Source organism: Pristiophorus japonicus, chromosome 1, assembly GCF_044704955.1.
Source record: "Pristiophorus japonicus isolate sPriJap1 chromosome 1, sPriJap1.hap1, whole genome shotgun sequence".
In the NCBI taxonomy this organism is placed as follows: Eukaryota; Metazoa; Chordata; class Chondrichthyes; family Pristiophoridae; genus Pristiophorus; species Pristiophorus japonicus.
The window spans coordinates 143,651,854-143,665,858 of NC_091977.1; the positions used below are offsets into that span (position 1 = coordinate 143,651,854).

A 14,005-nucleotide genomic window follows, 5' to 3' on the forward strand; every position below is an offset into this window, starting at 1 on the left:
TCCTTGTGGCCTCACTATGTTTTTGCTAAGTAGTTTTACCTTACTTTTGAGGACAGCAGCTTGACCGCTTGGATGGCCGCTGCTCAGGAGCCAGTTAAAATGCCATCAAGGTGCCCCATATGTCAGCTGGGGTCCAGCTCAGAGAGGCTGATCCGCTGCCAAATTCAGCAATGTTGAAATGGGATATCGGCGGGAACACTGCTGGAAATGGAGCCACTACATTTTAACTGCTCCTCCACTCATTTTTTGCTGATTGTGGAGAGTTTCTGACATAGATTCTGTCCTTATCTCTCCACAAACTTCACTGTGTGGCTTTCAGACAGGGGAGCAGTGAAAACTTGTTCAGCTGGGAGAGAAGTTCGGGCCAAAACCCTGCGTAGTGCAGGGTGGGATGCTTCAAAACTGGCTTTGGGGAGAGGGTCAAAAGTTTTGTCAGCAAGCTGGAGCGAAGACTTGTTCAGGTGGTCAGGTGAAGATATGTGCACCCATGCTGGTTCAGATAAGCATTTTGCATGTCCCTGTAGCTTGTGTTCTCTTTATGATAATTCTACTCCATTACTTCTCTGCTGCTACGATCCCTTACTGGGTATTATTTATGATTCCACCTTCTGCATCCATGCTTCCCTTACACCTACCCTTTCACCTTGTTTTTTCCTGTGTTCGATTATCTTCACGCATCTACCTGTTGCGAACACAAAATGTTTCTGCTTTTACTTCTTTAAAAGCATTGCGATCAATACGGCTCGCTTAAAGTACTACATACTTCTGTTGATGATTTTTGCAATGCCATGATTGCTGACCGGTTTGATGGACAATTACCTGACATTTAATTCGGGTTGTGTTTAGGCTGTTACATAACATTAGGTGATGTCCCATTATTATCAACTTGTCACATTATGTTACATTGACAGAACCATGTACTGGTGCAGAAAGGTTTGACTCCTGAGACCACTCATTAATATTAATCATCATCAAAGGCGGTCCCTCGAAACGAGGATGACTTGTTTAAACGCCAAAAAAAAGCCAAGTTCACAGGTGTTTCAATGAAGGATCCGAACTACATCCTGAAGGGTGGAAGATGCCTGTGCGTGCATTTTTTTAACGAGGGGTGGCCGTTGCATACCAGCCACCACACGGGCTTGACAGAGCTAGGTCTTGGTCCAGTGGCAAGGATTACATAAGAACATAAGAACATAAGAATTACGAACAGGAGTAGGCCATCTAGCCCCTCGAGCCTGCTCCGCCATTCAACAAGATCATGGCTGATCTGGCCGTGGACTCAGCTCCACTTACCCGCCCGGTCCCCATGACCCTTAATTTCCTTATTGGTTAAAAATGTATCTATCTGTGATTTGAATACATTCAATGAGCTAGCCTCAACTGCTTCCTTGGGCAGAGAATTCCACAGATTCACAACCCTCTGGGAGAAGAAATTCCTTCTCAACTCGGTTTTAAATTGGCTCCCCGTATTTTGAGGCTGTGCCCCCTAGTTCTAGTCTCCCCGACCAGTGGAAACAACCTCTCTGCCACTATCTTGTCTATCCCTTTCATTATTTTAAATGTTTCTATAAGATCACCCCTCATCCTTCTGAACACCAACGAATAAAGACCCAGTCTACTCAATCTATCATCATAAGGTCATCTCCAGAATCAGCCTCGTGAATCGTCTCTGTAGCCCCTCCAAAGCTAGTATATCCTTCCTTAAGTAAGGTGACCAAAACTGCACGCAGTACTCCAGGTGCGGCCTCACCAATACCCTGTACAGTTGCAGCAGGACCTCCCTGCTTTTGTACTCCATCCCTCTCGCAATGAAGGCCAACATTCCATTCGCCTTCCTGATTACCTGCTGCACCTGCAAACTAACTTTTTGGGATTCATGCACAAGGTCCCCCAGGTCCCTCTGCACCGCAGCATGTTGTAATTTCTCCCCATTCAAATAATATTCCCTTTTACTGTTTTTGTTTCGAAGGTGGATGACCTCACATTTTTTGACATTGTATTCCATCTGCCAAACCTTAGCCCATTCGCTTAACCTATCTAAATCTTTTTGCAGCCTCTCTGTGTCCTCTACACAACCCACTTTCCCACTAATCTTTATGTCATCTGCAAATTTTGTTACATTACACTATGTCCCCTCTTCCAGGTCATCTATGTATATTGTAAACAGTTGTGGTCCCAGCACCGATCCCTGTGGCACACCACTAACCACCGATTTCCAACCCGAAAAGGACCAATTTATCCCGACTCTCTGCTTTCTGTTAGCCAGCCAATTCTCGATCCATGCTAATACATTTCCTCTGACTCCACGAACCTTTATCTTCTGCAGCAACCTTTTATGTGGCACCTTATCGAATGCCTTTTGGAAATCTAAATACACCACATCCATCGGTACACTTCTATCCACCATGCTCGTTATATCCTCAAAGAATTCCAGTAAATTAGTTAAACATGATTTCCCCTTCATGAATCCATGTTGTGTCTGCTTGATTGCACTATTCCTATCTAGATGTCCCGCTATTTCGTCCTTACTGATAGCTTCAAGTATTTTCCCCACAACAGATGTTAAACTAACCGGCCTATAGTTACCTGCCTTTTGTCTGCCCCCTTTTTTAAACAGAGACATTACATTAGCTTCTTTCCAAACCGCTGGTACCTCCCCAGAGTCCAGAGAATTTTGATAGATTATAACGAATGCATCTGCTATAACTTCCGCCATCTCTTTTAATACCCTGGGATGCATTTCATCAGGACCAGGGGACTTGTCTACCTTAAATCCCATTAGTCTGTCCAGCACTACCCCCCTAGCGATATTGATTGTCTCAAGGTTCTCCCTTCCCATATTCACGTGACTAGCAATTTTTGGCATGGTTTTTGTGTCTTCCACTGTGAAAACCGAAGCAAAATAATTGTTTAAGGTCTCAGCCATTTCCACATTTCCCATTATTAAATCCCCCTTCTCATCTTCTAAGGGACCAACATTTACTTTAGTCACTCTTTTCCATTTTATATATTACCCAAGACAACTGGAGACCAGCTCTGCTGCACGAACCTAGTGCGCACACATATCGCAGTGTGGGCTGGTCTGTGCTGCCTCTGGGCCCCTGGCCTGAAACTCGCGCCTCCCCTGGGCCCAGATCACGTTCCTCCATTGTCTCTCACAGCTCCTTCGCCCTGACCTCGCTGCTCTTGCTGTATCTGCCCACGCTCCAATCACCGAGCTGGATCTTGATGATGTCACTCTTCACAGCCCTCGCCCTCCTGCACCAGCTCGCGCTGTACCTTGTAGTGGCAGGCCTCCATGCTGCTCCCGGGCCGCATGCCATTTCTTTTATGGCCCTGACCTGCCGCTGATGTTCCCTCGTAGGTCGGGCCTCCACGTAGATGGATATATGCAGAGACATGCATAACTAAACCGGAGCATGGGTCGAAGATAGGGCTATAATGTTTGAAGGGTTAAATCTGTGACCTATGCTCCCTTCCACTGAAGCTCCATGCCAGAAGCAGAGCCTTGCAAAGTTATTCCTTGTGTATATTTATATATTTCCTGCATTCGTACTGCTAACTTACCACATGTATCTACCTCTTAATACATTTCTGAGGAGTTTTTTTTGCTGCCCTAGAAAAATCATCTGAAACGTAACTATTATGCCACTTTGTAATTGTTACCAGGCACATATGAACAGTGCTTACCACAGACCAATGACAGATGAGATTTTTAAGTCACATTGTTTTCACAGACCTATCACTGTTCAAAACTAACGAGCATGGGGCACATGGTTACCAGGGGCTGTTAAGCAGCAGTTACCATAGACCAATGGTAGATGAATCCATGCCCCTGTCTTTCCTTCCTGTAGTGGCATTACTGCAGTGTCCTTCCAATGCAACATGGATTAATTAAGTTGATCATGTGGTTACCAATAGCCTATAAGATTGCTAGATACACGAGATAACAGAATGGTCACATGGATCACAAAGGACCAACAAGATTCCTAAAACTATGGTAACTTTTGAAATAAGATCACCATTTCCCATGAGGCTTTGGGAAAGTGATAATAGAAAAGGACAGATCATTAACATTGTCCAACAAAATTGCACAAAAAAGAAACACATCAGTTTTTTTTAAATTATGAAGATATAAAGAAAGCACTGAGTTGTTACATGCTGGAAAGATAATACCTGGTTAGAATCCATGGTTCTCGACTACAACCCAGAGCCAGAAGTAAAGCAGTTCTCTCTGTTTTTGAAGTACGATTATGATAAATTGTCCATACAAAGTTCCATTCTTTTTCTGTGCCAGTTCTAATGGCCTGACAGTAGATTATGTGTCTGAGATCATTTGGAATTCTAAAAGACAAGAATGTGACAATGCTTTCATATTTTCCTTCAGTTGGTCAATCTAGAAATTCTGTACAGAAATTTGATATTTCAGGGTAATTTTCTGATGATTATGCCTGAATTTCTGACATGCACTCCTGGCAGCTGAAGCTCATTGTCAAGAGTGCAGTGCAGGAAAGTTACCTCTATCGTCTCAAGTTCATAAAATTCCCCTAATGGTCAACTAGAATACCTTTCAGCAGTTACTTCAGTACACTTAAGTGTTGTAGATGAAAATAAGGAAATGATGAACATGTTAAATAATTACTTTGCAACAGGATTGACAGTAGAGGAAGAGGATAGCATGCCGGACACCCCAAAGTAACTAATATTGAATCAGCAACAGCAACTCACCATAATTAACATAAGCAAATTAACAATAATGAAGAAAATAACGGCACTAAAGAGTAACAAGTTTTAAAGGAAGTAGATGAGAACTTTGCAGAAGTCCGAACTATGATCTTCCAAAGTTCTCTCAAATCTGGAACCGTTCCTTTAGATTGGAAAATTGCAGCTGTCACTCTGCTATTTGAGAAAGGTGAGAGAGGGAATAAAGGGGATTGTATATCAGTTAGTCTAACATCTGTTGTTAGGAAATGACTAACGTCTGTAATTAAGGATAGAATGATGGAACATCCTAGACTGGGTGTTGTGTAATGAGAGAGGATTAATTAGCAATCTTGTTGTGCAAGGCCCCTTGGGGAAGAGTGACCATAATATGGTAGAATTCTTCATTAAGATGGAGAGTGACACAGTTAATTCAGAGACTAGGGTCCTGAACTTAAAGAAAGGTAACTTCGGGATGGTATGAGATGTGAATTGGCTAGGATAGACTGGAAAATTATACTTAAAGGGTTGACGGTGGATAGGCAATGGCAGACATTTAAAGATCACATGGATGAACTTCAACAATTGTACATCCGTGTCTGGCGTAAAAATAAAACGGGGAAGGTGGCTCAACCGTGGCTAACAAGGGAAATTAGGGATAGTATTAAATCTAAGGAAGAGGCATATAAATTGGTGAGAAAAAGCAGCAAACCTGAGGACTGGGAGAATGTTATAATTCAGCAGAGGAGGACAAAGGGTTTAATTAGGAGGGGGAAAATAGCATATGAGAGTAAGCTTGCAGGGAACATAAAAACTGACTGCAAAAGCTTCTATAGATATGTGAAGAGAAAAAGATTAGTGAAGACAAATGTAGGTCCTTTGCAGTCAGAATCGGGTGAATTTATAATATGGAACAAAGAAATGGCAGACCAATTGAACAACTACTTTGGTTCTGTCTTCACTAAGGCATATACAAATAACCTTCCGGAAATAATAGGAGACCGAGGGTCTAGCGAGAAGGAGGAACTGAAGGAAATCCTTATTAGTCAGGAAATTGTGTTAGGGAAATTGATGGGATTGAAGTCTGATAAATCCCCAGGGCCTGATAGTCTGCATCCCAGTATACTTAAGGAAGTGGCCCTAGAAATAGTGGATGCATTGGTGGTCATTTTCCAACATTCTATTGACTCTGGATCAGTTCCTATGGATTGGAGGGTAGATAATGTAACCCCACTTTTTAAAAAAGGAGGGAGAGAGAAAACAGGGAATTATAGACCGCATAGCCTGACATCGGTAGTGGGGAAAATGCTGGAATTAATTATTAAAGATGTACTAGCAGCGCATATGGAAAGCAGTGACAGGATCGGTCCAAGTCAGCATGAATTTATGAGAGGGAAATTATGCTTGACAAATCTTCTAGAATTTTTTGAGGATGAAACTAGTAGAGTGGACAAGGGAGAACCAGCAGATGTGGTGTATTTGGACTTTCAAAAGGCTGTTGACAATGTCCCATACAAGAGATTAGTGTGCAAAATGAAAGCACATGTTATTGGGGGTAATGTATTGACATGGATAGAGAACTGGTTGGCAGACAGGAAGCAAAGAGTAGGAATAAACGGGTCCTTTTCAGAATGGCAGGCAGTGACTAGTGGGGTACCGCAAGGTTCAGTGCTGGGACACCAGCTATTTACAATATACATTAATGATTTAGACGAAGGAATTGAATGTAATATCTCCAAGTTTGCAGATGACACTAAGCTGGGTGGCAGTGTGAGCTGTGAGGAAGATGCCAAGAAGCTGCAGGGTGACTTGGACAGGTTAGGTGAGTGGGCAAATGCATGGCAGATGCAGTATATTGTAGATAAATGTGAGGTTATCCACTTTGGTAGCAAAAACAGGAAGGCAGAAAATTATCTGAATGGTAACAGATTAGGAAAAGGGAAGGTGCAACGAGACCTGGGTGTCATGGTACATCAGTCATTGAAAGTTGGCATGCAGGTACAGCAGGCGGTGAAGAAGGCAAATGGCATGTTGGCCTTCACAACGAGAGAATTTGAGTATAGAAGCAGGGAGATCTTTCTGCAGTTGTACAGGGCCTTGGTGAGGCCACATCTTGAATATTGTGTACAGCTTTGGTCTCCTAATCTGAGGAAGGACATTCTTGCTATTGAGGGAGTGCAGCGAAGTTTCACCAGACTGATTCCCAGGATGGCAGGACTGACATATGAAGAAAGACTGGATCGACTAGGCTTATATTCACTGGAATTTAGAAGAATGAGAGGGGATCTCATAGAAACATATAAAATTCAGACGGGATTGGACAGTTTAGATGCAGGTAGAATGTTCCCGATGTTGGGGAAGTCCAGAACCAGGGGTCACAGTCTAAGGATAAGGGGTGAGCCATTTAGGACCGAGATGAGGAGAAACTTCTTCATTCAGAGAATTGTGAACCTGTGGAATTCTCTACCACAGAAAGTTGTTGAGGCCAGTTCATTAGATATCTTCAAAAGGGAGTTAGATGTGGCCCTTACGGCTAAAGGGATCAAGGACTATGGAGAGAAAGCAGGAATGGGGTACTGAAGTTGCATGGTCAGCCATGATCATATTGAATGGTGGTGCAGGCTCGAAGGGCTGAATGGCCTACTCCTGCACCTATTTTCTATGTTTCTAACACCTTGAAAATGTTGAACTGATCAGAGAGGCCCAGTATGGATTTGTTAAGGGTAGGTCACGCCTGATGAACCTGATTAAATTTTTTGAAGAGGTGACTAAAGTAATGGATGGGTAAATGCCTTTGGATACTATATATATGGACTTCCAGAAGGCACTCAATAAAGTCCCTCTTAGGAGACTGTTTGCTGAAGTTGAAGCTCATGGAATTGAGGGAAAATTATTGACATGGTAGGAAATTGGCTGAGCGGCAGGAGACAAAGAAGAAAGATACTGGGCAGATCATCTAATTTTATGTGACTAGTGATGTCCCGCAAGGATCTGTGTGGGACCGCAACTATTCTCCACCCTCCCTCAGTTGTTGAATCAATATTCCTCCATGTTGAGCACCATTTGGAAGAAAGGGTAGCAAGGGCAAAGAGTGTCCCCTGGGTGGGGGAATTCAATGCCAATCACCAAGAGTGGCTCGGTAGCACCTCTACTGACTGAGCTGGCCGAGTCCTGATGGACTACCGGACTGGGACTGCGGCAGGTGGTGAGAGAAGCAACATGAGGGAAAAACCGACTTGACCTAGTCCTTGCCAATCTACCTGTCGCAGATGCATCTGTCCATGACAGTATTGGTAGCAGTGATCGCCGGACAATTTTGTCGAGACAAAGTCCCGTCTTCACAGTGAGGACACCCTCCATTGTGTTGTGTGGCACAACCACCCTGCCAAATGGGGTAGATTCAGAACAGATCCAGTAGCTCAAAACTGGGCATCCATGAGGCGCTGTGGGCCATCAGCAGCAACAGAATTGTATACCATGACAATCTGTAACCTCATAGCCAAGCATAACCCTTACTCTAGCATTACCATCAAGTCAGGGGACCAACCCTGGTTAAGTGGGAAGTGTAGAACAGCATGCCAAGAGCAGCATCAGGCATACCTAAAAATGAGGTGACAACCTGGAGAAGCTGCAACACAGGAGTACATGTATGCTAAACAGTGGAAGCAGCATGCTATAGACAGAGCTAAATGATCCCACAACCAACTGATCAGATCAAACCTCTGCAGTCTTGCCACATCCAGTCATGAATGGTGGTGGACAATCAAACAACTAATGAGAGGAGGAAGCTCCATGAATATCCCCATCCTTAATGATGGCAGAGCCCAGCACCCGGCAAAAGACAAGGCTTTTTAGTGTTTGTAACCATCTTCAGCCAGAAATGCCGAGTGGATGATCCATCTCGGTCTCCTCCTGAGGTCCCCAACATCACAGAAGGCAGTCATCGGGAAATTAGATTCACTCCATGTGATATCAAGAAACAGCTGAGCACACTGGGTACAGTAAAGGCTATGGGCCCTGACAACATCCCGGCTGTCATGCTGAAGACTTGTGCTCCAGAACCAGCCGCACCTCTAGCCAAGCTGTACCAATACAGCTACCACAAAGGCAGTACCCAACAATGTGAAAAAGTACCCAGATATGTCCTGTCCACAAAATCAGGACAAATCCAATCCGGCCAATTACCATCCCATCAATCTACTTTCAATCATCAGCAAAATGATGGAGGTGCCGTCACAGTGCTATCAAGTGACACTTGCACACCAATATCCTGCTCAACGACCTTCCCTCCATCATATGGTCAGAAGTGGCGATGTTCGCTGATGATTGCTCAGTTCGGGTTCCGCCAGGATCGCTCAGCTCCAGACCTCATTACAGCCTTGGTCCAAACATGGACAAAAGAGCTGCATTACATCGGTGAATTGAGAGTGACTGCCCCTGACATCAAGGCAGCATTTGACCGAATGTGGCATAAAGGAGTTCTAGTAAAATTGAAGTCAATGGGAATCAGGGGGAAAACTCTCCACTGCTGGAGTCATACCTAGCATAAAGGAAGATGGTTTTGTTTGTTGAAGGTCAATTATCTCAGCCCCAGGACATGACTGCTGGATTTCCTCAGGGCAGTGGCCTAACCATCTTCAGCTGCTTCATCAATGACCTTCCCTCCATCATATGGTCAGAAGTGGCGATGTTCGCTGATGATTGCACAGAATTCAGTTCCATTTGCAACTCCTCAGAAAGTGAAGCAGTCCGTGCCTGTTTGGAACAAGTCCTGGATGACATTCAGACTTGGGCTGTTAAGTGGCAAGTAACATTCGAGCCAAACAAGTGCCAAGCAATGACTATCTCCAACAAGTGAGAGTCTAACCACCGCCCCTTGACATTCAACGGCATAACCATCCCCGAATACCCCAACATCAACATCCTGGGGGTCACCATTGACCAAAGACTTAACTAGACCAGTCACTTAAACACTGTGGCTACAAGTGCAGGTCAGAGACTGTATTTTGCGGTGAGTGTCTCACCTCCTTACTCCCCAAAGTCTTTCCATCTGCAAGGCACAAGTCAGGAGTGTGATGGAATACTCTCCACTTGCCTGGTTGGGTGCAGCTCCAACAACACTCAAGACGCTCGACACAGTCCAAGGCATAGCAGCCCACTTGTTTGGCATCCCATCCACCACCTTAAACATTCACCTTTCCACTAATGCACTATGGCTGCAGTGTGTACCATCTACAAGAAGTACTTCAGCAACTTGCCAAGGCTTCTTCGACAGCACCTCCCAAACCTGCAACCTCTACCACCTTGAAGGACAATGGCAGCAAGAGCATGGGAAAATCACCTTCTCCAAGTTCCCCTCTAAGTCAGATACCATCCTGGCTTAGAAATATATCGATGATCCTTCATCATTGTTGGGTCAAAATCCTGGAACTCCCTCCCCAACAGCACTATGGGAGTACCTTCATCTCACAGACGACAGCAGTTCAAGAAGGCGGCTCACCACCAGCTTCTCAAGTGCAATTAGTGATGGGCAGCATTAAAACCAGTGTAGATGGAAGAAAAAATTAAAAAAGAGATATTAATAAATTAAGTGAATGGGTAAAACTGTGGCAAATGCATGTTAATATAGGCAAGTGTGGGGTCATGCACTTTGGACCAAAGAAGGATATATCAGAATACTTTCTAAATGGTGAAAAGCTAGAAGCAAGGGAAGTCCAAAGAGAGGGAGGGGGTCCATGTACATAGATCATTAAAATGTCATGAGCAGGAACAAAAAGTAATCAAAAAGGCTAATGGAATGCTGGCTTCTTGATCTCGAGGACTAAGATGCAAGGGGGTAGATATAATGTTGAGCCATTGCGGAGAGAAAGTATATCACCACTAGGCCCTCTCCTTCCACTGAAGTTCTCTGGGGACTTACCACCACTGACTCGGGCCTATTGTTACCTTTTTTCTGGCAATCCCTGGGGATGGCAGAGACAGCAGCAATAAAGGGTGAAATTCCCCTCCCTGGGTTCCCCCCTCCCCCCAGTGGCATTTTGTTGTGTCCTGTGGGAAAGGGCAACCAGCAGTGGTCCTGGAAGCGATGGAAATTAAGCTTTGTCGGGAATGTGGCGGTAGTTTTCATCGTCTGATTCTGTTCCTTTTTTGCTGCTATCTGGAAAATAAAACCATTAATGTTTTTTGTTGATTTTTGTAATTTTGCAGTACTTACGTATTATTAGTTGGACTCCACTGCGAATAAAGAGCTGTTACTCGATCCACACAGTCCTTTAGACCAAGTTGGCACACTGTATTAAGAGTATCAGCGAACAAAAATCTGGATGGTAAGTTAAGTAGAAGCAAATCAGTGATATTTATTTACTGTGACTCCATATTTACACTAAAGAACTGTTTGTTAACCTTACACTGCTATCTATTATATATTCAAATGATTGGGTGGATTGCAAATTTCCATTTCAAAATTCATGGAAAACTCATATTTCAGGCTTCCATCACAAGGACTGTCTAATTTCCGACTCCATAACTTCCCCTACCTCTGCACTTTCTTTAGCTTCTCTGCTGAAATCCTCATTCATGCCTTTGTGACCTCCAAACTCAACGGAGGTAAAATTCAACTTTGACATGGCTGCAAAATGGACGGTAGGGGATTAGCCACCTATTATACACATCACCCATTTTTTTTCTTTCCATTAAAGTTAACGAAAGGTAAAATTGGACAGGGTGTATAACAGACAATCAATCCACTCCCCCATTGCTCTCCTCCTCGTCTTCCTCCTGCTCCTCCTCTCTGCACTCCTTTATCTCCACCCCTTCCCTCATCTCTTTGCCTGGGTCCAATTATCCCTCCACCCTCTCACCCTGCATGATGTTTTGACTTCCCATTTGTAATGGCATGAGAGATTAATGAGTGTTAAATAATTGATGAATAACAAAACCATGAGGAAATTGTAACTACATAGAATTCCTTAATCATTAAAAGTACTTAATTGGCTGTAAAGTGCTTGGGACGTCTTGAGGTTGCGATAGGCACTATATTACATAGAATTACACAGAAACAGGCCGTTCGATCCAACTGGTCAATGCCGGTGTTTATGCTCCACATGAACCTCCTCCCACCCTACTTCATCTGACACTGATTTATTACTGAGTATCTTATTGACATATGACCCCTAGTTTTGGACTCCCTACAAGTGGAAACATCTTCTCTATGCCTATCCTATCAAACGCTTTCATAATTTTAAAGATCTCTATTACGAGGAAGAAGATTTAGATGAGTTCAAAACCTAGTCAATGGGTTGGTAAAATGATGCAATGTGTTTAATCTGAAATAATGTTACGTTTAATGACTAATGCCAGGGGGGGTTCTGATTGTTTGTCATAACTCGGGTGGTAGATTTGCGGAAGCCTCAGGGAAATTCTACCCCTCTGTCTCTGAGTCATAAAAATTTACAGCACATAAGGAGGCCATTTATGCCCATCCTGTTCCCGCTGGCCGACAAAGAGCTATCCAGCTTAATCCCACTTTCCATCTCTTGGTCCGTAGCCTTGTAGGTTACGGCACATCAAGTGCACATCCAAGTACTTTTTAAATGGGTGAAGGTTTCTGCCTCTACCACCCTTTCAGGCAGTGAGTTCCAGACCCCCACCATCTTCTGGATGAAAAAATGTCCCCTCATATCCCCTCTGACCCTCCTCCCAATTACTTTAAATCTATGCCCCTGGTTGTTGACCCCTCTGCTAAGGGAAACAGGTCCTTCCTATTCACTCTATCTAGGCCCCTCATAATTTTATACACCTCAATAAGGTCTCTCCTCAGCCTCCTCTGTTCCAAAGAAAACAAACCCAGCCTATCCAATCTTTCCTCATAGCTAAAATTCTCCAGTCCAGGCAACATCCTCGTAAATCTCCTGTGTACCCTCTCTAGTGCAATCAGATCTTTCCTGTAATGTAGTGACCAGAACTGCCACAGTACTCTAGCTGTAGCCTAACCAGTGTTTTATACAAGAGCCTCCCTGCTCATATTCTATGCCTCGGCTAATAAAGGCAAGTATTCCGAAGTATTCTGAAACTACATCTGGAATACTACTGAACAGGTGCTTACCACATTCAAATGGCAATTTCCCCTAATTTATTTTAGCCAGGCGTTGGCTTATTTATTTTAACTGGGTTAATGCCTCCACTAAAATAGCAGAGGGAGGAATTCACTGAGCACTGAGCAACCACCGAGCACCGCATGACATAATTTAATAGGCTCAGAAGAAATAGAGGTGGGAACTTCCAGTACATGCAAATTGTGATAAATACATATTTTTCTGCACTTTGAATCAATATTTGTGGAAAAATATCTGTAATAGAGCTCCACCTAGTGGACTACTGTGGACTGCTGCAGATAATAAAAGGGTCATGTGATATAGTTACATGATAACTGCTGGGGCCATCTTATGTAGTGTGTTTGTTTCACGAGGATAGGATAATCGGATTCCCCAGCTGAAGTTTCTGCTGGTAGATCTTCCAGCCAAGCAAGAGAGAGATTTTGGCTCAATTTTCCCCCAAGCCTGTTTTCTGGCATATTGCCAGAGTTATGCCTGTTTCTCTAGGCCTGAAATATTTTACCAAAGTTTCCCCGATGTATAATTTGAATTTGGCACCGCACAGCGTATCCAGTCACCTCGGCGGGTGGAGCCTGCTGTCTGCACCTTTTGCGCATGCGTGGAAAAAAAGGTTACGTTTTTGACGTTTTAGAGTACAGCTCGGATTTGGCAATCGGCTATTTTTAAAGAGCCAGTTGTGTGTGTGAGAACAGTGCTGTGTGAGAGCATTGGAAAAATTGCAGCTGCAACAATGCAAGGTGCAATGCAGTGCAAGGACTAAGAATTTCTTACAGGAAGAAGTAGAGGCACTAGTTACTGTGATTGAGACCAGATGGCAGGAGCTGGACACCAGCAGAGGTCACATAAAAGTTCCACCCAAAGAAATGAAGAAATGCTGGAACCAAGTTGCAGAAGATTACTGTGCAATGGTGACCATCACGAGATCTGGAGGCCAGTATAAAAAGAAATGGCAGGACCTTGGTCAAGTAGTTAGTGTAAGTAATATTTTCATTTCTTCAATGGAAATGCAAGTGTAAATGTGACCAGCTGTAAATGTCCCACACAGCAGAAAGACACCCTCTCTAAAATGTTGCATTTCATCTTTGCAGAGGAAGGTGGCACATAATAAAAGGGAAAGGCCTAAAACAGGAGGAGGCCCAGCAAATCTGCACCCACTGACACCCTTGGAAGAGAGGGTCGCTGCTTTGATG

The 14,005-nt window shown here is 43.8% G+C and overlaps 1 protein-coding gene across 3 annotated transcripts in view; it reads right to left on the minus strand.

Moving 5' to 3' along the window:
- LOC139265923 (aminopeptidase Q-like) overlaps positions 1 to 14,005 on the minus strand; it is a 352,506-nt gene that overhangs the window by 34,895 nt on the left and 303,606 nt on the right. For all 3 annotated transcript variants that reach the window (XM_070883537.1, XM_070883528.1, XM_070883519.1), the window contains exons 16-17: positions 10,916 to 11,020; positions 4,177 to 4,344 (exon numbers count right to left, since the gene is read on the minus strand). In XM_070883537.1, coding sequence (XP_070739638.1) covers positions 4,177 to 4,344; positions 10,916 to 11,020 — 273 coding nt within the window. The remainder of the gene's footprint in view (positions 1 to 4,176; positions 4,345 to 10,915; positions 11,021 to 14,005) is intronic.